Genomic DNA, 24,771 nt, shown 5'->3' on the forward strand with positions numbered 1-24,771 from the left:
CCAACAGGACCTACGACAACGTAAATATACATTGTTTTACGGGAGCCTTTGCGGGAGCCTATTACGTTCGGTGGTCTGATGCGAAACAAAAATAACGAAGAAATCTAGGTGGTATGGACATTTGGCTTCGCAACAAGGCAAACAACTGTTTTTGTTTACGTATGTGTTTCGTAAGCGACCGGAAATAGCTTCCTGGCGGAAACATTCACGCGCCCTCTCGCTGCGGTAACCCGCCGGACGAAAGCTCAGCGGCACGGCAGCGGATGCTGCTATGGGTGACCAATGAATCGTTTTGGTATGGAAATGGCACTCCCTGTTTTCTGTTCTGCTGAAGTCACCCTCTTATGTGATTGCTGCTAAGCGTCACACCACGATGACCAAGTGGACGCCTGTCCCGGATAAAGCAAAATATGGAGTGGGTAAGGCTGCTGGCTTTAAGCATTCTCTTTCGCCTAAACCGCCCTGACAGTTAGCCTTGGCACCGTCGACGGCGTCTGCAAGTTATTTGACACCCGTGAATGTGTAATTGATACACCCAGCCCGTCGGGCGCGTCCCATGCTCACGCATACATGTAAATTTCGTTCCAAAATGAGTCATCGCGGTCGAAGTTGTACTTTAATTCGCGCGCGGCAACAGGTAGTTCGGTCTCATGCTTACCATAGTTTACCAAGCGAACATTTTCTGCATCATGTGAAACTCCGCGGTTCTTACGTAACGCTTGGCTATTTGTGTACGCGAAACAAGGGCTTTGATGAATCAAATCGTGCACCTTACAGCGTATTGGGTGTAGCCGATGCTCCGCAATGCTTTAATGATGATGCTAGCATCAGTATAATCACGCTTGCGTTTTCTCATTTCCTTGCATACAGCAATCGCCAACTTCACAGAAGAAGGGGTCCATAGGCTTCGGTTAAACGTCGGCGATTCAGTGTACATCTACGAGGAACTTGAAGGTATTCATAAACAAAACTTTTTTCCACCTCTTTCTCGTTGTGCTCTTTAGGAGCGCCTAGTTTTAAAGGCATAGCACCTTAGCATGAACATGTCTTGTTATTCGCTGATTATCAGTTTGTTTCTAAAGGTGTGGCGCATATTTTACATGTTGCAGCTGGTCTCACCAAAATGATGCGCTTTTTTGCATATGTTATGGCACAAATTCGTTTTTTCCCGCTGCATTTCATTTCACGAGGGAGCATTAAAACGCTCTAAACTTTGCACCGTTTTCTTACTTCTACCTTTTAGACTGGTACTATGGCTGCTGCACCAACAGCAAAACAAAAAAGGGAATATTTCCCAAAGCTTACATTGCTGTCAAGGAGTCCATCATTGACAAGACTGGGTATATTATTTTGTACCTTTAGATTTTGCCGTCTGGTTCAAATCTAACGTTTTTACGTTTGCTCACAGCCCTCATGAAGTCGTCATTCCTAAGGAGCCATCCATCATCAAGGAGATTACGGCTGTTCTTCGTGAATGGGGTCCGATCTGGAAACAGCTGTACCTCGTATGTTTTTTCTTTGTTCTTATATATGGGCAGTTTAAAATCAAATAATGTCATTGAATATTTTACTTCTGCTAAACATCAGTCCTCTGGTTAGCAGGTATGCACTAAAATCTCTTAAACATAAAAGACCGCTAACCAGAGGCTCACCTTCTAATCTTTCTTTACATTGTCGAGAGTGTAAGTGCACACCAAAATTCGATGAATACGCAGTTCTGTACAAGCACAGGAATGAAGAAATGCGTCTAATGATTGAGACAGGGCATATCGATAATAGTGGTAGCGCGTGCGTGAGTCAATTGTCGATTAACTTGCATAAAGAAGAAATCAAATGCTTTAACAGCTATCTTTCACGTAGACCCCCACGCGTGCCAGATTGGTAGGTTCGCCTGTTGTGTGGGCATGCGCAGATAAGTTTTCATGCGATCTTTCTTTTCCGTCGTTGTGCGCCTTTTGCAGTTGTTAGTTGGCATTTGTGGTGTCTTGACTTCTTTCTTGTGTCCGTGTTTGCTCGGCCTGTCTGAATACTTACGAACTAGCCCAGCTCTCTGTTATTATAAAAATTCTTGGGCGTATGCATAATTTATTGTTTGCTGCAAGTCTGCCAATACACATATTTCAGGGTTGGCTTTAGTTATTTTAAAATTACTATTGCCATTTTTCACATAAATTGTTGTTGTGTGTGCTTTGTGTTTTTTCAGACAAATAGAGCAGAGTTTGATTCTGTTCGGAACATGATGTATGAGCTGATGGACTCCAGAAGGAAAATTATGTCTGGAACTCTGCCCGTCGTATGTATCTGTCTCTTGGTTCTTTCAATACTTATGTAGCACTATTTTCTGCTCTGCCATATTTGTGTGTTATTGTGACCACCACTTAAGTATAACTTAATGTTCAAACATTAGTTTTACCTGTAAGTGTTCGAACTTATTTATAACGATGCACCAAGTAATAGTTTACATGTTAAAGGGAGATCTATTCAAGAGCCCTCATCCTGTACTTGAAGGGGTACTGACACAAAAATTTTGGCCTCGCGTTTCTTTGCTGCAATGTGTTGCTGGGGGCCTGTTAGTCATAACACAGCACATCTTTTGCTACAGCACATGACAGATAATTAATTACAGGCTCCTCATTACTGACCAGTCTCAGTTTCGGTTTGAGAGAGCTCCAGAAACAAGCCGCTGGGTGCAACTATCACCACCTAGCGTGTGCAACACTTGGCCACGTCGGCACACAGAACTATGACGCACTTCCGCACGGTCCGCAGCCCAGACAGCCCAAGGAAATGAAGAAGTCCTTTCGAACAGAAAATGGAAAAGCAGTGTCACCAAACGCAAAGCTTCCAACGCGTGCGCCGCGGCTATGGACTCACGAGCAGCTGCCCAAAAATAGTCTGCTGGTTCAAGCATGGCAAAAGAGAAATGGTGACTATGATGTCATCATTACTTGTATCGACTGCAGCGTGGTGGTGTTGGGCTAGTGGGGGGGTCGCCTTTGAGTCACTTTCTAGGGTGTCAGTGTCGCGAGGTGCGGTGTATAGCACTGGATTGCACACGCGAACTTCAAAATTCGTGTAAAATACCGTCCAAGCTATATTCGCTGTTAATATTTTGCAGATGATATACGCATGTTCACGGGAATCAATCCCGTAGGCAATCTTGGCCGCGAAATTTTGTGTCAGTACACCTTTAATAGAAAGTTCTGTTTGCATACATTAATAATGGGTTAGTCTTTACAAATTTGGGTCCAGTTTACTGTAGAGAGCAAGGAAAGATAAAGGCCATTGGATTTTTAACTGTTTTGCTTTTCATTGTATGCCTGAACTTTCTACAGCTCTGAGAAAGATGAAAAATAACAGAAGTAAAATGGAAAAGGAATGTTACACTATATATGGTTGCAGAGAAAAAATAAGAGCACATAAAGAAACGGCATAGGCACGAAACAGCACATACCTGGGCACATTTTGCACAGCAGCAGGTTGCTTGAAATATTTCTTACCATTAAAAAACATGTACACCCGTGAGCAAAAGTATACAGACCACAGGAGCACATGCCGAAATTGCCGTCTGCGCCATGTAGTGGCGAGCCGTCTGCTGTTGAGAGCATTGCTCCGGCCACGCATTCAGCAGAGATATGCTCTCGGCAGCAGACAGCTCACCACTAGACAGCGCAGGTGGCAATTTTGGCATGTGCTCCCTTGGTCCGTGTACTTTTGCTCACGGGTGTACAAATTTATTAACAGGGTACCACGTACATGTGACCATCATTTCTTCTACTGTGCAAGAAGTACTCAGCGATGTTATTGTTTTTGTTTGTGTCATTATTATGCCTACTCTGCTGAATAGCATTACTGATCACTGGTTTCATGTAGGCTTATTTTGTGATCATTGTTCCTATTGCAGTGCCTATGATGTCTGATGCCTGTAATGGATAGCTAAAAATTCTTGGGATGATTGCGTTGTGTGGCGTTGTGTGCATTGCTTGCTGTGCCATTTTATATGCGTTGCATGAGTAAATGCATATCAAATTCTATTGCTATGAATCACACCCTATATTATGCTGCAAAATAAATTTGTTACGTAACCACCATAGGGGCTCAGTGGACCTGTCTTGCTGCTTCTTCAAGGTTTGAAAAGTTCAATTTTCATCCAAGCCAACTGCATTCTTTCATATGCAGAAAAAAAAAATTGCTGGTGTACTTGATTTATGGGTGCACTAGAATCACCAGTTCTAGATTATCTGGAGCTCCCTATTTCTTAAAATCTGAAGAACTGCTTTTGGACTTTGTCAGATTTTATTTTTGGCAAATGAGCTCGATTGTGGCACTACATGTTTGCAGGAATATGGTGAAAAGCTGTGATTCTGACAGGATTGTTTGTTTGTCTCCAGGATGAACTGAGGGAGCTGAAGCAAAAGGTCACTGCAAAGATTGAAATGGGCAATGCGTGAGTTGGCAAAGGAACCTTGTAATACTTCTGTGCTGCTACGCATCTCTTTTGGTGTTGCTTTACTAATGCTTGCCACACCCACTCGCAGGATCCTTGACCTTGATTTGGTTGTTCGACACAGTAGCGGCAATATCCTCAACCCAGACGTCACTAGCACCATTGACTTGTACCGTGCACATGTGGATGCGACGAAAAGGATCAAGCAGATGTCATCGGTAAAAAAAAAACTAGGGGATAGAAGTGATTTATTCGCAGTTTTGTGCACTCTTTTGTCACCAGCTTCTTTGCATTCTGACTCGGTCATTTTCATCATAAAGCACTCATTAAGCTTGTTTCTTGCTTCTCTTTCTTCAGGAAATGTCATACTCGCTATTTCAGCAAAATTATGGGGTTCATGTTGATGCTTATGTTGACAATCCTTTTTTTTTATGTTTTTATTTGTCTGACGTGCATTGGAAAAGTATGTTTAGTTCCTATATAATGATGGACCCCGTACAAGACAGACCAGAAAGGAGAAATAAATGGCAAACACTGGTGACTGTGTTTGTCATTTATTTTGCTATTTCTTTGTCTTTCGCACTGTTATTGTTACTCATGTTTGTAGCCAACAAATACCGTCTTTTGTGTTGTAATTTATACATTCACGAACATTAAAAACTACAATTAGGGAGATCTTCAATGTGTAGCTCATGGCAGTACCTTGCAGCAAAAGCCTACAAAGTGCTCCCATAAGTTCCTCATTATAGAGATGTCATCTATCTGAAACAGGAGGCTGTAACATTGTTGCATAGAAGGTATGTAGTAGGTCAGTGGAATTTAAGAATTATTCTGAGCACAACAAATCGTAGACAGTTCGTACTGATGTCATCATTACAACTTGCTGGCAAACTGCAAGAGGAAGTAACAAGGTTCAGTGAATAGAAGTGGCTTTTTTTTTTGTTCCCTGCGCTACTTGCATTTACTCTCTTTCTTTCACTGCGTAACAGAATTAAGACAAAAAACATGCATATGACCATTTTGCACTTACGCAGCTACCTGATTGTTTGCTAGTCAGTAAAAAAGGTTTTGGCATTCTGTGTGTTATCCGCATTTGCAGATTGCCCACCTCTTCTGAGGCAGCCTACGTATAGCTCCTTGTATTGCTGATATAGTAACTTTTTTGCGTGTGTGATCCAGTATTTTTTAGTGATCCATAAGCATAGGTCGGCAAACTCACTCACGAGTCTACTCACTCAGACTCACCCAGATTCAGATCAAGCCGTGAGTCTGAGCCCCGCCACGGTGGTCTAGTGGTTATGGCGCTCGACTGCTGACCCGAAGGTCGCGGGATCGAATCCCGGCCGCGGCGGCTGCATTTTCGATGGAGGCGAAAATGTTTGAGGCCCGTGTACTTAGATTTAGGTGCACGTTAAAGAACCCCAGGTGGCCGAAATTTCCGGAGCCCTCCACTACGGCGTCTCTCATAATCATATCGTGGTTTTGGGACGTTAAACCCCAGATATTATTATTAAGCCGTGAGTCTGAGTCTGAGTGAGTCCAGGTGAATAATATTTTGGTGAGATGGAGTCCGACTGAGTCTGGTTGTGAAAATTTCAGTGAGCCTGCAGTCCGAGTGAGTCCGGTTGAGGAAAATTTCTGTGAGTCAGAGTCCGAATGAGCACTAAGCGCAAAATATATTTCTTGAGTGAGTCTGAGTGAGCTCCGCACTTTTTTGCCAACCTATGGCTCTATCTAAACAACTTCATCATTAATATCAGCCTTATGTCGGCTCACGTTTGTACCATTGTCGACTCACACATATTTCAAAGCATTAGTGTTCATACACCAGCTCAATATTTATTCATCAGAGACGTGAGTTAAGGAGGGGGAAAGGGGACAGGTGACCCCCCCCCCCCCCCGCAAACTCTTTCACGGGTAGTTCTTGATCAAAATATCTCGTGTGCATCATCTCTTTCAATAAAAATGTGCTTACTGGATTGCACCCACTGGTAACTTATATTTGAAGGTACGAGATCAAAAGCTGCCAAGGAGAGCACCATTTATGCGAGATATTGGCATTGACATAATGGTTGTAAAAGCTAATTATGCACTAATGGACTCATGAGTCGACTCACTCAGACTCGCTCAGACTCAGATAGTGCCATGAGTCTGACTTTGAGTGAGTCCGAGTGAGTAATGTTTTGATGAGGTTGAGTCCGAGTGAGCCCGGCTCAGAAAAATTTTAGTGAGTCTAAGTCCGAGTGAGTTCGGTTGAGGAAAGTTTTGCTGAGTCTGAGTCCGAGTGAGCTCTAAGGGCAAAATATATTTCATGAGTGAGGCTGAGTGAGCCCCACATTTTTTGCCAACCTATGTCCATAAGTAAGCACAGGCTGTTATTCTCTGTTTATTCTCAAGGGGCAAATTAAAAAAGAAAAAAACAGTTGCCAGTTGCATGTGTACCATTTGCAGAAGCCTCCAGTACTGCTGTAGATTATATGTGTTAGCCGATTCCTTCATCATTGTAGCTACAAATAGGATCTTTGTTGACTGTGGACATATCTACTAGCGCTAAAAACACGAAGGACGAGGTAAAGACAGCAGACAGGACGCAGCGCTAAACTTCAACTGATCTTTTACTTCCACAAGACACAAGAAATCACAAGCTGCGCAGGAGGCTGCGCCACACTGAAGAAAACAACCAAAAAAACGCCCCCATAAACGTCACTACATTATTTTCCTTTCACATGCCCTAAGTTGATGAATCGTGTGATAACTAATCCAACGGTTCTATGCGCAGATTACGGTCCAAGTATGCGCACTCCTTGTTGTTTAAACGACCGTCTGAGGGAACACCGGGCATCCATCAGTGCCGTAGCCGCCGCTGGCCATCTTGCTGACCACTGCCGAAGGTGCGAGTGCAAAGCACAGTTTCACTGCGCTCGTGTGCTCAGGCGGTTGCGAGGGCAATCAGACAGAGAGATATACGAGGCCTTCTGCATAAAAAAAGCGGGTGATCGGTGTGTAAGCGCACCATCGCTGGCCCTCAGCAACAAGGAGTGCGCATACTTGGACCGTAATCTGCGCATAGAACCGTTGGATTAGTTATCACACGATTCATCAACTTAGGGCATGTGAAAGGAAAATAATGTAGTGACGTTTATGGGGGCGTTTTTTTGGTTGTTTTCTTCAGTGTGGCGCAGCCTCCTGCGCAGCTTGTGATTTCTTGCGTCTTGTGGAAGTAAAAGATCAGTTGAAGTTTAGCGCTGCGTCCTGTCTGCTGTCTTTACCTCGTCCTTCGTGTTTTTAGCGCTAGTAGATATGTCCACAGTTAATACGCACCAACTGGCCCAACTCGCTTCTCTAATACTGATCTTTGTTGCTCATGGAAGCTTGGGAGTTTAGCAAAGTAATGTGGCAGTTCTGCAGCTGCAGGTAGACTACATGGCGCATATGTCTATACAACTTGCAAAGACATGTGATACTACTTCTCAGTTACAGTATTTGAGACATATTGTTGTATTCATACTTGATGCTCATACTTCACGAAGGCTGTTCCACCTTGTAAATTTCTTGTCACGGGATTGTTCCTCAAAGTATCTGTCGTAAATATTTTGCTCCACATGCCTCGGTTCATATGCACAATAGGTGCCATTTTAGAGGTGTGTTGTAGGCGAGTATTGTGGAAATGCCACGTGGAACTTATATCCCAGCTCCCCGAACCTGATAATGGCTTGTCAGCTGGCCGGCTGTAAAGGATAGTGGGGTTTGGTTTTGCATTAGACAAATTAAGGAGACGCATGCTTGTTTCTTACAGTTTTTAAATGGCTATTTGGATAATGATATACACAGTAGATAAATTATGAAAATTACTGTAAGACTTTTGTTAATTAGCCAAGTAATTATTGCGAGTTCGTCTTTCAAATTGTCTTTTGTAGCTCAATGGTGAAGCGAAAATTGTGCTGTCATGAGGTAGTACAATTTGAGAAAAGCCTCTAAAGGAAGAAAATAGATAATAATGCACTTTTCTGTTGCTAGTAGTTCCTAGCTATGTTGTGACACCTTGTGAAACCTTTCTTTGGGGAGGGATCTTGCACGAGACAGTGCTTTGAGCCATATGATGGGTTTATGTTAAAATGAAGTTAGAGATCGGACAGTACCTTTGTGCTTGTCATGTGTAGGTCTGACCAGACAGGGCAACTTGCTTATGAGGTGGTGACTTATATTTTTAAAACATTCTCTTTGTATCAGACGCAGCTAGACATTGGGTCTCCCAAGGCATCAAGCCATTATTGCCACAATCTGTTTGTTGTGGTAAAAAACTTTGTCTGCCGCATTGGAGACGACGCAGATCTTCTCATGACACTCTACGATGCCAAAGAACAGAAGTTTATCAGGTCTGGTCATCACGCTGTTTGCTTTACAAGGAACACATTTGCTTTTGATTTTGTCTTTTGGTGTCTATCGAATGTATTTTTTTTTTTTAGTGAGAACTACTATGTCCAATGGGCCAAATGTGGTCTTATCAAAGACTTGGACCAGCTCAACAACTTGAGAGTGCTTTTCACTGTAAGTCCATCATGTTTATGCTGCTGTTTTCTCCATACTGGATACACACAGGCTCGTTACCTTTACTTTATATCTTCCTTTTATGCTTGTTTTAGGACTTGGGCAGTCGGGATCTGAGTCGGGAACGTGTCAACTTTATCTGTCAGATCATTCGCATTGGTAAGGCACCCAAAGTCAGATATATTGTGTGATACCACTTTTGCATCATCTCTCATTTCAATTGCTGGAATTTTGATGCTTAATTAAAAAAATTATCTTTACAAAGGTGCTATGGAGCTGAAGGAGAATGATCACAAAAGGTCAACATTGTATTCAAAGAAGACATGTGAATCTGAAGGCATGCGTCGACCATTTGGTGTTGCTGGTGAGGGACATTGTAAACATTCAGGTGTTGCTTTACATGGTGTCTTTAACCCCTTAACTGCTTATGACGAGCTGAGCACATCATGAGAAATTGTCACTTTTTTGCTTATGACGAGCTGTGCTCGTCATGGCTCTTCAGCAATGTTTCAAGAGGCTTTTGACAGGCCCAGCTTGTCAAATGGTGTTTTCCTATTTAAAACATAGATGGCAGCACGGGTTCTATGATTGGCGCTTTTATTGAAGGAGAGTCTGCACACTAAACGGCGAAATGCGCACCTTGAGTCTCCAGCACGTTATAAACGAACATGGTGGAGTGCCGTGCTTTGAACGCTACCACAAGGATGGTAGCCTTATCTAGTTTGTATTGAACTATCGGGGAATAGTAGATTTTGTCCACGGGAAATCAAATGGAACCTATACTTTCTGGAGTTGCAGAAGTTTCTTTCGAAATACCCATAAAATGCCCTAGGTATGGGGTATTGCCAGGCCCACGGCCAGGGGGGTGGGGGGTCTCACTCCCCCCCTTCCCCCTCCCAAAATTCTGATGGAGGGGAGGGTGTTAACCGAAAACAAATATAGAAAATATGTGTTTTTCAAAGCCTTCAGCAAGTGCCCCCCCCCCCTAAAAAAATTTCTGGCTACGGGCCTGGGTTTATCATGACGGTGCGAAATTTGATGAATAAAGCATTTTTCTAAGCCGTAAAACAATTTCGCAAGTTTTTTTTCTGTTTTGAACATGTTAATGAAGCATTTCACGTCATTAAAAATTTGGCAATTTTGGAACAATTTTTCGTAATTTAATCGGCACTTTAGGGGTTAAACAAGAATTTACATATTTCTACTGTCAAATGGGAGAAAAAGTGCTGAGACATTGCATTGGGCACTATTCTTCACAACCATGTTATATGTTTCAGCCATGGACATTACTGACATCATCAGTGGCAAGATTGACAGTGATGAAGAGAAGCAGCATTTTGTTCCGTACATTCAGTAAGTACGGCTAATTAGCAATATCAGTTCTCACATAAAATAATAAAGAAAGAAATGGTGCACCTCACTTAAAAAATTGATTTATTGCAATGGTAATTATGTATATATATGCATTCATGAGAGTACAGGATGGATTACAATATGTGGGCATTGGATGTAATAACCTTGCCTGCAGTTATGCCATATTGATCAGATCACATACATAACTCATTAGTTGCTTGTAAAATTAAGGTGGCTGCTTGAAAAATTTTTTACATCAGATTATTCTTTGTTAAATACTACTTATTGTGTTGCTGATGCTGCAGCAGAAGTAATAGCATCTTCGAAAGAATTGCACCTGCTCAGACCATATAAACATACTTTAAATATCGGTACCATTTTCAGGCTTCTAGTACCACACCTTGCAGTAATGCAGCCGAAAATGGTGTTGTGCTTACGAGTACAACATGTGCGTTGCTCAGTAGTTGAAATGCAATAATCAGACTGCATGGCAGCTAGTGCTTTTTCTGCGTCACCGGTGAGTGCTGGGTGATTGCCATGTGCTCGAACGCTGCCACATTGCAGGACCAAGGCTGTCACTGTTAATTGTCTACCATAATGACCCAGCTTGGGCTCCCCACTGGTCACCTGTGGCACAATAAAGTGCTGGCAGTGAGCGATGGGATGCATTACAGGCACCCTGAAGCTTGCTTAGTTGCATCTAGGTAGCCGGGGCTGGATGATAACTTTAGAGTATTTTTCCGTGATTTTGCAGGTGTGGAGAGCGCGACTTCTTGGACACAGCCATCAAAAAGGCCCTGGCAGCGAAGGAGGTAACCCAAAAGGAACACAAAGGCCAGGGTCTTTGGATCTGCCTCAAGTTGCTGCATGGTGACAGCAAGCAAGTGCGTGAAGAGAACCCGCACCTTGTTTCTGGGACCACAGCTGTGGCACGCAAGATGGGCTTCCCTGAAGTCATCCTGCCCGGTAATGTTCTTAACCGACTCTTCTGGTGCCACCATAAACTTGAATATCTAATTGAATCAATAACAGTGTGAGGAAAGCGGTATGATTACCAGTGATTGATGTTTTTGCTGTAGAGATGACCTATTTTATGCTGCCATATTTTAAAACGTCATGCAGGTTGTAGTTACATGCCAGTCCCTATGTCAGTCTTTCAGAAGGTTCAAAGTTGCCCTGGCTATTGCTAGGCAGTATGTTGTAAAAGCAGTGACATTATGTCATGTTTTATTGACTTTTGGACGTTCAGTTGATGGTGAACTGCACTCGTCTCTTCAGAACGCATGTATTTTGCGCCCATTTGTGGGTTTGACGTTATTCTGGTGCGTGTGTTATGGTTGTGATTTCATCTTTCAGTAGCAACACCATTTTTTGGTGTAAGTCTGCAAGCTAGCACTCAAAATTGATGTTTTCGCACACTCATAGGTGAAAAATACATCAAATGGAAATTGTATAAAGTACAGTATTATTGAAATTCTTCATGGTTACTTTTTTTGTAGCCTTGTTACACAAAATCCCAGTCTACCTTAACTTTTCTGAGGGCCTATTAATTAAAAACAATTTTAGCTGTTGGATGCAACAAAGTTTGAGGAACCTGGCGAGTGTTTGGGCACCTGTGTTTCACTGTTTCACTTTGTTTGCATTACTAACAATAATGGGTAACATCTTTTAATTAATTACAGGGTCAACGAATAGTACTCATCTTCCTTAATTCTTAGTTAAGCTTTGCTGTACATGTAGCAAGTGCACATTCAGCATTAAAGCCTTGGCTACATTGTTATGTGTAAATGCTCAGACACGAACATATGTGGGGGCGCAAAGGAGATGAGAAATGGACGTCTGTTTTCTGTACTGTATAAGAACGAAAGAGGAGTAGATCAAGGGGCTTGTTTCTTTGCTGGCACAACCTATGAACCCTTAAGAACAGCGTTACTCTACATGTAACCAGGTAAAAGAGAGAGACATGTTGTTACTTTTTATTTACTATATAGAGTGCACGTAAATGTTTGTATTTTGAATGTGTTATAGTACTTTACATAAACCTCAATCTCATTATTAAATACAAACAGAAAGAAGATTATGAGGTTAAAATCAGCTGGCAGCAGGGCATCTGTGTGTATTGGTTCCATTATGATACTCTTACCTTTTGTACTGCATGTCTGTGTTATCAGTAAATCTTATCAGACATCTGCGTCATCACATTCTTTAGATAGCCATAGCAGCATGAAGGATTAGGCACCAGACTGCTGCCAGGAAATGTGAATCATAGCCTTTTATCTCATTCTTTGTTATCTGTGTAACTCTGATAATGATCAAATGTCTTTCAATGAATATGTGAATTTGCTTAAAATGCCAGTTTAAGATTTCTAGGAGTGGCGAAGTATGACAGTGGTCTTCTGAGTCCATCCACTTTTGTGTTGTGTTCAAACAAAGGACAGCTCATGTGCATGAAGTTCTTGATAGAAATAATGCTTCAAAGGACAGTGTGTGTGCATCAGGTTCTCCCTGACATTAATAAGATTATAGTGTCTTTTTAAATTCATCCTCTACTTTCTGTATTTTGCTCCTTGCAGCTCCTTATCTGTAAGGCAGCAACGAAAGCATTTTTAAGATGTAGAGGAGGTAAAGTAACAATGAGGGTCAGTTTTCAAGGGATGACAGAAAAATTGTGAACAACAACATAAAAAAGGCGCGGGACAAGTTCATTGTGTCCCAAGGAGAGTAGTAATGAAAGCGATTAATGTTGTGGAATCTCCTAATCAAAAGAATTTTTTAAAATGTCATAGGTTTTTGGGTACTGCCTCGTACGATATTGAGGGCCAAACAGTATATGGAAGTACGGGGGCTGCACTGCAGTTTGTGCCCTCTTCCACAGAATCTTTACTTTCGATGTTGTAAGATGTTTCAAGATTGTTAATGGTTGCCGATTTCGACACCGTGATGGCTATCCTACTGTGCTGCGCCTCAGGTGCTGCAAAGAACCATTTTCTACGGCAACATATTGTGGTCAACATAGGTGCTATTGAAGGATTGTGCTGCACCAGTGGTGTTCTCTTGCACTTTTTGTAGGCGGGGCAATCCAGGAAGCTAATACATGTAACCCTGCAACAACTAAATGGTAAAGGTGTTTCAGAGCATGAGAGCTGAGAAAATTTAACCGTCATATCAGTGAGGTTGTGCTGTTTTCTACGATTGTTGAAGGAGAAAAAAAAAATTTTGTCTGTTTCTTTTGTATGGTTTTTTTTCTTTTTCTATAGCTTTTGTGTTTAAATTATTCCAGGTGATGTACGAAATGACTTGTACTTGACACTTGTCCAGGCTGAGTTCTCAAAGGGCGCTAAGACCTCGGACAGAAATATTGAAGTCACAGTGAAAGTGTGCAATGACAAAGGATCTGTCATACCGGTAAGGCTAAGGATTGATTTTGTGATATTTTGTGTGATAAATATCTTTCGTACTGCATTTATTTTGGCTTCTACCGTCTGTTTTATTCCATCACTATTACGGTTTCTTTTTTTATTTAGTTTTGTATGTCCTACAATAGCAAGTAAGTATACAGCAAAGCTTATTGCTTGCCACTCTAGTGAATAATAGATGTTCGTAGCTCTGTAAAATAGGGAGTATGTACACAGCAGTGAACCATTACTACATGTCATAGAAACAAGTTATGGTCATGTTCCTAATTGCATACATTGCACACCTCCCAAGTCTTCTAGATTTTTTATTACATTTATGGATTTTGATTTATTCATCGGTTTCAATAACATTTCATAAAGTTTTATAAAGAATAAACTCTGTTTGTGACAAATCTTCAAGTGTGCAAAAACTTTCATTGGTCATATAGACAGAACCAAAATCTTGCGTACAATGGCATACCTGCCAACTCTCCCGATTTGCCTGGGAGACTCCAGATTTTTTACCTGTCTTCCTGATTGTATGATCGTGGCTGTAAACCTCCCAATAAACTGCCTCAATCTGATTAAAAAAAAAAAAAACTACAGTAAAACAAAAACCGGTCAATTAAAACAACACAAACTTATTTATGTGACACACCAAAGAAAAGGTGTATCACCATGAGAATCCTTTAGATTTCTTATGATATTGAATCGTATTAGATATTTAGCACTGCACACAAGATTTCATTGGAGCTTTGTTTGTTCATCTGTTTGTTTGAAGTCTGCTGATGGTGAAAACGCACTGTAAGGTTGCTTTCTCTGAGGAGGCTTTTATTAGCACAATTTTTTGAAGCAGACAAAATTAGAAACAGCAATGTCTCTGAAGAAGTTGCAGTGGTCTATAAACAGTATGCTGCTTGTTATTCAGGCGGTTAGAGTTTTCTGCTGCATGTGTGCTTGATTTTAAGGTGAATCATTGTCAATGAAGTGTTTATGTATATTGCAAAAGGTGTGTGCTCAGGGTACACTTTTTATAGGAATGTGCTTGGGCCCCCCCTTTGCTCTTGCCTGCTTCCCTGAAGTGTTGTGTCCACATGATTTTTACTAATCTTGAAGTTCTCAGGTTTGCAGGTACACTAATGGAGAGGTAGAAATGTGAACTGTCATTGAAGTACCTGTGCACTGCTTTTGAAGCCAGGATGTCATCCGTTATCTGTGGTTCAGTAGTATTATGCTCCTTAGTGATTTTGTTTGAAAACGACACTTGAGAATGCTAATGGTCAATTGTAAATCTATCTATTCTTTGAATACGTACGTTATGCTGCCTTTATTTTAATTGCATGGACTTGTGAAGAACTATACTAGAGAGAAATCAGAAATTTGTCAGACAATAAATGCTTTTTTATATATATATATATTTTTTTGCTCAGGGTGTCATAAGTGTGGGATCAGGCTCTGAAAGCCTTGACGAATACCACAGTGTCATTTACTATCATGAAGATAAACCACGTTGGATGGAAACATTCAAGGTATCAAAATGTTTTACATCTTTCAAATTATATGTGAACCTGAGTTGTGCTATGCAATGTGTGCTAGCGCTACTCATTTCACTTTCAATTTTTTGGTTGACATTATGGTTTGGCTTCTTAATAAATATGAAAACATATAATATCTGCAAGGTTAGTTCATCATGCTTTTCCTTACCAAGCATTTCTAAACAAACTTTATGCATACAATGTGTGTTGTGCAGAACGAGCTGTACAAATGACTCGGTAAGCTTGTTAACCCTTTGAGGGTCGAATTTTTTCGCGAAATCCAGTCCAAAAATGTGTAATTTTTTTATTGCTGAAATAAATTGTTCAGACGATTCTATTTAAGAAAAAAATTGTCTAAAATTTTTTTTCGTGACCGTAAAGTGACAAAAAAATCTTGTTTTGTTGATACATACATATGGTTTATTCGTAGTAAAATCAAGCAGAATCTTAAAAAAAAAAGCTTCACAGTTTTTTATGAATAAAAATTATGCATTGTATTAAACATAGCTCACAAACATACAAAAATAAGCGCACTAGAGTACGTTTCCGGTTGAAAACGCTCGTGTTCTAACACTAAAATCTTTTCAGCGTGTGATAGTCTTTGAAGCATGGCTCCCCGCGCACGCGTTTCAGATGTCGCTCCTTGATCGTCATCGGAGTCTGAACTCGTCAAAAAATCCTCGTCTGACGAACTGAAATCCAATGAATCATATTCTGATCGGCAATCGGGGAATAGTCCGCATAGGAAGAATCGCTGCTCGACTCACCGGCAGCAGCGCAACCGACGCGCGCTTCCATAGCGTGAGCAAACTGCGTCAGTGAGCGCACGGAAGAAAACTATGGTTTTGCGCCCGTCCGGAAAGCAAAATGAGTGAAAAAGCTACAGTAATACTTCGTCTTATCGCCAACAAGACGTAGTTAGTTTTTCCGAGAACCCAAAACAGGAAACGCAATCACGGCGGCGTCGTTTGTGTAATTTAGCGCCGCACGGAAACAGATGTAATCGCGCGCCGGGGTGCAATAAATGAGAGAGTAACAAGCGGTCACCCTTTGAGAGATTAGAAACCAAACAGCCATCAGCTTTGCGGGCGCAAGAAGCGAAAACCACCCGAAGGACGAAACCGAAACAAGCCGGACCGCGTGCGCGCGTTCTGATGCGAGACTACAAGCCGCCGTGCCTCTTTGGAAAGAAAAAAAAAAAAAGACGGAGAGACATCGGCGCATTAAAAAAGTTACACGTATTCCCGAAGCGTGGCAGCACATTCCAAGCAAGAGAAATGGGAGAAGGCGCGCGTTTGAAACCAGACCGCGCCGCGGGCGCTCTCGGTTGCGCAAGCGATAGCCGGCGCGCGGCGCGCCATTTTGCGAAGCATAAAAAAAGCAACAACGGAGAGACATAGGCGCATGAAAAAAATTCCACGTATTCCCGAAGCGTGGCAGCACATGGCAAGCAAGAGAAATCATCGAAAAAGGCGCGCACTTTAAACTAGCTGAACCGCGAACGCGCTCGGATGGGCAAGCGATAGGCGGCGCGCCGTTTTGGGAAGCGAAAAAAAAATACAACGGAGAGACATCGGCGCTTGAAAAAAATTCCACGTATTCCCGAAGTATGGAAGCACAGGCCAAACAAGAGAAATGATCGAAAAAGGCGCGCGTTTTAAAAATAAACGCTATGCCGTACATGTACGACGAAAACCCTTTGGTACCAGGAAGCTTCTGCCGTACATGTACGGCGAAAACCCTGAAGGGGTTAATCATATGCATACCTGCCAACTCTCCCAAATTGACTGGGGGACTCCCGATTTGCCTGGGAGACTCCCGATTTCTGACCTGCCTTCCTGATTGTACGACCGCGGCCATAAATCTCCTGATAAACTGCCTCAACCCACTTCTGAAAAAAAAAAAACTACGGTAAAACAAAATCCGGTGATTAAAACAACACAAACTATTTATATGACACAACATAGAAAAGGTAACGTCCACACAACTCAAAAGTTTCGTTGGCCACTGCTGTTTCCTGTTGTCCGCCGGGCTCTCCTCTTTTCACCAGAAACACAAACACGGACACACCCCAACCGCTGACACTGGTGGGCACATCCCCCGTTTTATGGCCCCCTTCAGAGAGGGCACAGTAACAGTAGAGAGGCTGGAATGCCTCTATAGTAACAGTGTTTTAGTCAGGCCACAGGCCCGCTTCGAATGTTCCAAGGCCACGGGCACCACCAAGACTTCATTGACGTATTTCCGTCACTGATATGACGTCAATAAAATGCACACTAACAAATGACAAAGAAAAAAACGAGAAGAAAAAGTTCCGTCGCTGGGAATTGAACCCACTTCTCAGTCTGCGACAGTAGGTGCCCAGCACTCTACCCACTACACCATCGATGCATATGCACGAGGCTCCACAAACGCACCTTATATCTCTCATGCATTCTCCCTTTCACAGTGACCTTCGCTCGCGTGGGGTGATGTCGCCGTCTTGGAGAGGTGAAGTGAAATACTGCATCATGACACTAACAAGTTCCGACAGGACGCGCTTTGGTAGTCTCAGCTCAAAGGAGGCTGGCTCGCCGATTTCCACTCCATTTCGTTTCAATACAGTTTGAGTGAGTGCTTTCTTGCAGTGAGAGGTACACCAGCAGGCTGCGGGATGCCTTTGTGCGTTAACGGCTCAGGCTACGAGCTCTGCCTCTCACGTTCCTGAAGCGCTATGTGGTAGTATATGCATGAGCAGAAGTGTAGGTTACCCAATTGCTGGAGAGTGCACACCTTGCCGTTTCTCTCCTTAAATGACAACGCTTTCCATGAGTGCATATAGAGTACTAGTGATTATGTGTTGTTGGTGCCATCACTGCGCGAGATTCACCATACACTGTGTCCGGGTTTATGTTAATTACTTCAGCTACCACAAAGGTTTAATAATGATCATGGACGTTAGCAGTCGGGATGGAGACGTGCCACTAGGACCTACATAGGTGCTTCCACATCAAACTGTGCTATAGCCGCCAAACACCAGCAAACATTGTGCAAGCTCTCATCAATGTACAATGAACTTTGAACTACTTTTGTAAACACTCGTTTCAACAGACATTCGTAGTCACTGGAAGAAACTGCTTCAATCACATCTGTTCTTGCAAAATTGTGGAAGCTTATTTAAGGTCACAGTATCTGTTTCCTAATTCTGCTGATTTTACTTTTCTATAACACTGTGTGTCTTGTGCTCTTCATGTGCTTTTTCAGATTGCAGTTCCTATTGAACAGTTTTATTATGCTCATCTGTTGTTTACATTTAAACACAGATCGTCGAATGAAGGTTAGTCATACATAGCATGAAGCCTGTGTCCTATGATAAAATCAAAAGCGGCAAGAAATTTAAAACACATTTTTTTTTGTCTTTACTTTACAAGCAAAAGACAGAGTTGAGAAGCCGTTTGCCATGTCATTTGTCAAGCTGATGCAAGAAAACGGCACCACATTGAATGATGAAGTGCATGAGCTACTAGTCTACAGGGTGAGTGAAGTGTTTCCATCAGTATTCTGTTAATGTGAAATTTGTGATTTAGGGGCTGCATGAGACAGATTTAATTCTGTATACACATCATTGCTACTGAGCAAAAATGATATGCTACTGAAAAGCTCCATGTGTCATGAGTGATGCTATGGTCATCTCAGCCGGTGCCGTATGGTATCACAAGCCACAGGAACACTCGTAGTGCACTCTGATGAAGAAAGATGTGTGCATGTATCCATTTCCTTTGCTACCAAATCACATCATCCATTGTGCCTCACTAATACAGTTAAACCACGTTATTATAACGCAATTGAAGGGGCGCCACGATTCACTCATTATAAGTTATAACCAATATTACATCATGGCCACAGCGGGCACTTAGTGCATATATGATGCGCTGTACTTACTCAGAAGAAATAGCGGACGAAATAGCATCTCGCAGGCAGGCGCACCATGGCTGTGCACACCATGTGCACTGCGTGCCGTGTACAGCGAGCAGAAGGTGGGAATGGCTTTGCGTAAGGGGGCTTTAGCTTTGTGTGCGCATGCCGCACCATCCAGCTTTGTGCGTGTTGCTGGGAGATGCGTGGTGGGAGTTTTTTACTGCTAAATACAGTTGTTGTGTTGTTGCACACCATCTCAAATCCGCATTGTGCATTGTCGTGACATTGGCTCGAAATTTTATTTCCTAGCAAAATTTGTTCTTTACATCCCGTAACAGGCAAATTTTACCCCGTTAAAATCAGGTTTTAAGTCATTGGTTTCTGTAGGGACTTTCAAGAGGAATTACGATTTGCTCGTTATATCTATTATTTCATTATAGCCTATCTTGTTATAATGAGGTTTATCTGTATTTATTTTTTTCATTGAGCACATTATGCAAAGAAGCAATAAGTTGGTCAGACAAGAATGACCAGTTTGGTGCTCAAACAAATCTCTCAGTGCAATTCTGTCATTTGAATTTGATAGTATGGCGGAAGCCCGTCTGGTCGGGATGAAACATAATAAAAGAAGGGGTACAGATACCGACCAAAATGATTTTAAAAACAAATGTATTAAAATTTTGGCTCCCCCATGGGAGCCATGTTCACAATGAAAACATCGGCAGGGTGATTCCACGAGAGATCGAACATGCCTGTCCGGTCGCAATTTTCGTTTTGCCTGGGTTTTTAATATGTTATGTGGGCACATTCAAAGTGCACGGAACCGAAAATTTTATTTCCAAGAAATGCTTCCAGCGCGCCAAAAAAATATTTGAAGGTGGCGGCTCGGGCCTCTTGCTTTTGCTCACTGTAATGTTTTCGGATTTCACGGCCGAATTTAGCGCGAACTATAAATGATGTGTCCAAAATTTTTTTTGCTGGTTTTAATACGCATTACTGTGAATTACATCCATGCTTTTTTTATGCTGTCCTCAAAAAAAAGAAAATGTGAAAAAATGGCAAACACGGCCGAAATCAAAAAAGGGTCCTAAGTTTGAGGCGCCTTGGCGCCTTTGCTATTACAAACAGAAATTTGAAAACAATGTCAAATATAGAAAAGAGCCTTTGCAACATTTATACGGAAGATCATTTTCCTACAAGCAGCGCAAAAAAAGAAAAAAATAGTTAAAGAAGCGAGTTTTTTCAAAAAAGTACATTTTCAAAAAATAAAATAAAAAAAACTCCGGTCTCAATCTTGACGACAATTTTTTATCGAAGAGCGCTTATGTCAGTGAACACACGGTTTTAATATCATATGTCCTCATTTGCTTTGTTTACGAGATATAACTGGCCAAAATGACCCTTGCAGTGTGTGCTCACTTCAGTGCGACTGATGGTTGTTATCAGCTTGCATTGTGCGTAAATCTCAGTTTTAATTATTCTACTGCAACAAAATCTTGCTCTGGTGGCTTTTCGTCAAGAAAACTGTGTTCTCAGATTTTATTTGCTTCTAGCATGTGCGAAAGTGGGCTGCTGCCGCCTTCTAAAGGGTGATTCCACGAGAGATCGAACATGCCTGTCCGGTCGATATTTTTGTTTTGCCTGGGTTTTTATATGTTATGTGGGCACATTCAAAGTGCACGGAACTGAAAATTTTATTTCCAAGAAACGCTCCCAGCGTGCCAAAAAAATATTTGAAGGTGGCGGCACGGACCTCCTGTTTTTGTTCACTGCAATGTTTTCGGATTTCACGGCCGAATTAACGCGAACTATAAATAATGTGTCGAAAATTTTTTTGTTGGTTTTAATACGCATTACTGTGTCCATGCTTTTTTATGCCGTCCTCAAAAGGAAAAAAAATGTGAAAAAAAGTGGCAAACCCGGTCCAAATCAACAACGTTTGCTAAGTTTGATGCACCTTGGCGCCTTTCCTATTTCACACAGAAACTTCAAAAAAGTGTCAAGTATTTGAAGGAGCCTTTGCAACATTTATGCCGAAGATCGTTTTCCGAAAGGCAGCGCAAAATAAGAAGAAAATAGTTAAAGAAGCGAGCTTTTTTCAAAAAAGTACATTTTCAAAAAATAAAAAAAACTCAGGCCTTAATTTTGACGACATTTTTTATCGAAGAGTGCTTATGTCAGTGAAAACACCATGTTAATATGTATGTCCTCATTTTCCTTGTTCATGAGATTTAACGGGCCAAAATTACTCTTGCTGTGTGCGCTCACTTCAGTGCGATTGATAGTTGTCATCAGCTTGCATCGCACGTAAATCTAGTTTTAATTATTTTCCTGCAGTAAAACTTTGCTCTGGTGTCTTGTCGTCAAGAAAAATGTATTCTAAAACTTTAATTGTGTCTAGCGTGTGCGGGGGTGGGCTGCTGTCGCTGTCTAAAGGCCTAACGCGTACGCAGTTTGCAGCTTATAACGTCAACTTACCCCGCCTGTATTCGCTAATCAGAAGAACGCGAGACACCGCGAACACATGGTTTAGGTCACTTTGTCAAAACTCTCCTTGCACACAGAATAAAGCATCTCTATGCAGCGAAGGCCAACTTAATCTGTAACTAAATGCCACAATCAGCAGGCGCGCTGTATTGCAGTTGTTTTCTCACTGCCTGCTTGCTTCCCTTCCATTACGTGCATTGTACGCTCTAACCATCTTCCCCATTCGACGCACAATGTGCCTAAACAACATTTGTAAAAAGTTAGCTCAATCATTTCCGAGCCGTTTATTTCACTTCCCGCTATCACATGTTTTCGGCGTCGCAGATAACGTCTTCCTGTATCATCTCGACCTTTACCTCAGCGTTTCAACAGCCAGAAACCGTGCGGTGCGGCATGATTAAGCCATGAGTGGCCGAAGCTGCCCAATTGATGATGTTTTGTTGCTACTTAAGCGTTTTCCCACGTCGAGGACAGCAGAGGTCATTGGTGGCGCCAGACGGACATTACCCTTAGTTTTGACAATGAGTGTGCCCTACAAATTAATTATTACAGCCCAAAGCGCTTAGACACCCTTAGTCATAAAATGTTAAACCGTGAGCAGTTCTGGAAACGCATTCATGACAGCTGCGCAGATGTGAGATAATTTGTGCGGCACCGTTCAGTATAAACGCTTCGACTTGCTCTAGGTCTAGCTGTTCACTACACGCGATGCCCGCGGCCCATGGCTAGGTCCTATTATTCTGGGCCGATTATTTACGCGTTCACAAAAAGAAGATTGCTGAGGAAAATTTTCGTTGCGCAAATTTTCTTTCTTTGCTCTTTTTGTTGTTGCCTACCTCCAGAAGCTACTGTCATAGGCTGAGGATCTTCGCGACACCTGCGAAGTCTGCTTGCGTTGCTTTACGCTCCTCAAGGAAAACCTGTGCACATCTAACCGCGATGAGGTAGACCAGGCATTTCTTCAGGAAGAAGAAGCGATTGATATCTTGGAACAGGCGCGCCCATCTTTCCACTGATGATTGTAGGCGAGGTTGTAGGCTGCAAACTGTTTACACGTTAGCCATTTAGAGGGCGGCAGCAGCCCACTTTTGCACACGCTAGACACAAATAAAATCTGAGAACACATTTTTCTTGACGAAAAGCCACCACAGCAAGGTTTTGCTGCAGCAGAATAATTAAAACTGAGATTTACGCACAATGCAAGCTAATAACAACCATCAGTTGCACTGAAGTGAGCACACACAGCAAGGGTCATTTTGGCCAGATATATCTCGTAAACAAAGCAAATGAGGATGTAAAAAAAGATGATGTACAAATAAACGCTGCCAGCGAGTAGAGGCAAAGAAGAAGAAGTAGATCACGTTCGATCACGGCAACGATCACGGCATCGCGAGGTTGTACGAGAAGACTCACTCACCACGAAACTGCGAGTAGTGTTCGATGCCTCGTCCCATGAAAAGGGATATATGTCACTGAACGACTGTTTGGACAAAGGTACAAACCTGAACCCGGATCTGCTTCGAGTGTTGCTTCGTTTTCGACGCCACCCGATAGCCATCAACGCCGACATCGAGAAAGCTTTCCTGCAGATAGAAATACAGGAATCGGATCGAGATGTATTTCGGTTTCTATGGTTCGAGAACGTGCCCCGTGGTGAAAACGACAACATTATCGAATGGCGAATGACACGTGTGCCATTCGGGTCGACATCAAGCCCTTTTCTGCTGATGGCAACGATACACCACCACCTGGACAACGTAAGCGGTGAGCAAAAAACATTGGCCCAGACGCTGAAGCAGAGTTTCTACGTGGATGACCTGCTTGTAGGAGCCGACAGTTTTGACGAAGGCTTAGACGTGTACGAGAAGGCAAAGTCGATTTTGGAAGGCGCTGCGATGAACCTTCGGAAGTGGAAGACAAACAACGCTCAACTCCAGGAAGTGTTCTCGAAAAGCGAAGAGTGCCTGGAAGGATTGGACAGTACTTCAGCAACGATTCTAGGGATGCACTGGAACACCGAAGATGATTACTTGGCATGTTCTTCAAAGTCGGTCACGCAGTTCCTGCTTTCGGTCAAGGAGGACTCAAAGCGGACCATCTTAAGAACAGCTTCCAGAATATTCGATCCTCTCGGTATTCTTTCGCCTTTCACGATAATAGCGAAGATCTTATTTCAGAAGTTATGGCTGTTACGGATACCGTGGGATTCCAAGTTACCCATGGAAATCGAGAAGGCGTGGAAAGAATGGTGTACTGAAGTTGCTCAGTTACACCTTATTAAGATACCGCGCTACGTCATGAGTCATCCGAAAGAAGATATCACCATGACGCAAGTCCATATCTTCGTGGATGCTAGTCCAAAGGCCTATGGAGCATGCGCGTACCTTAGAACGGTGGACCGCAATGGCAGTTGTGGTACGAAGATTGTCGTGGCTAAGTCTCGCGTGGCACCCATAAAAGCCTTGACCATGCCAAAGTTGGAACTAATGAGTGCAGTTGTTGGAGCAAGGCTACTAAAATACCTTAGGAAGTCATGGGACACGGTTCAGTTCTCACATATAATGTGGTCGGACTCGACAATTGTTCTGAGCTGGATACGGGCACAGCAAGATAAACTCAGCCCCTTCGTGAGAAACAGAGTGGCCGAGATAGCCGACTGCACCGACAAAGGGCAATGGCGTTATTGTCCTGGGGAGCAGAACCCAGCTGATTATCTGACACGGGGATTATCAGCGGCAGTGCTTTGGGAAAGCGTCAACTGGTGGAATGGCCCAGAATGGTTAGTTCAACCTGAAACCGCTTGGCCCATCGAGATCACTTCGGTTGCCGCCCAAGAAAACAGCTACGAACCAGAAACTCTACAGACAGAACTACTGCTACAGACGCAAGAACCCCTTGAAGATGTCATGAACGTCAAGAAGTACAGCAGCTTGACCAGGCTTCTTCGCGTCACAGCGTTGGTTTACAGATTTTTGGAAAGGACGCGGTGCACCCGTGCACCACATACGGGGCCTATTTCTGCAGAAGAGCTAAATATGGCCGAGAAGTTTTGGATAATAAGAGCACAGCGAGAAGCTTTCTCTCAAGAAATAGAGCAACTCTCCAACGA

At 42.6% G+C, this 24,771-nt stretch overlaps 1 protein-coding gene across 2 annotated transcripts in view; it reads left to right on the forward strand.

Annotated features, from left to right (window-relative positions):
• Nucleotides 1-202: 202 nt before the first annotated feature.
• The window catches only part of LOC119379011 (dedicator of cytokinesis protein 1), a 101,661-nt gene continuing 77,092 nt past the window's right edge, over nucleotides 203-24,771 (forward strand). For both annotated transcript variants that reach the window (XM_037648139.2, XM_037648140.2), the window contains exons 1-17: nucleotides 203-419; nucleotides 871-954; nucleotides 1,244-1,340; nucleotides 1,409-1,505; nucleotides 2,204-2,293; nucleotides 4,392-4,447; nucleotides 4,539-4,665; nucleotides 8,678-8,823; nucleotides 8,914-8,995; nucleotides 9,091-9,154; nucleotides 9,261-9,359; nucleotides 10,273-10,348; nucleotides 11,103-11,314; nucleotides 13,629-13,753; nucleotides 15,174-15,272; nucleotides 18,522-18,594; nucleotides 18,689-18,792. In XM_037648139.2, the coding sequence (XP_037504067.1) occupies nucleotides 374-419; nucleotides 871-954; nucleotides 1,244-1,340; nucleotides 1,409-1,505; nucleotides 2,204-2,293; nucleotides 4,392-4,447; nucleotides 4,539-4,665; nucleotides 8,678-8,823; nucleotides 8,914-8,995; nucleotides 9,091-9,154; nucleotides 9,261-9,359; nucleotides 10,273-10,348; nucleotides 11,103-11,314; nucleotides 13,629-13,753; nucleotides 15,174-15,272; nucleotides 18,522-18,594; nucleotides 18,689-18,792 (1,677 nt within the window). In that variant the 5' untranslated portion in view covers nucleotides 203-373. The remainder of the gene's footprint in view (nucleotides 420-870; nucleotides 955-1,243; nucleotides 1,341-1,408; nucleotides 1,506-2,203; nucleotides 2,294-4,391; nucleotides 4,448-4,538; nucleotides 4,666-8,677; nucleotides 8,824-8,913; nucleotides 8,996-9,090; nucleotides 9,155-9,260; nucleotides 9,360-10,272; nucleotides 10,349-11,102; nucleotides 11,315-13,628; nucleotides 13,754-15,173; nucleotides 15,273-18,521; nucleotides 18,595-18,688; nucleotides 18,793-24,771) is intronic.

The sequence above is a fragment of the Rhipicephalus sanguineus genome, chromosome 1 (genome assembly GCF_013339695.2).
Source record: "Rhipicephalus sanguineus isolate Rsan-2018 chromosome 1, BIME_Rsan_1.4, whole genome shotgun sequence".
NCBI classification, from domain to species: domain Eukaryota; kingdom Metazoa; phylum Arthropoda; class Arachnida; order Ixodida; family Ixodidae; genus Rhipicephalus; species Rhipicephalus sanguineus.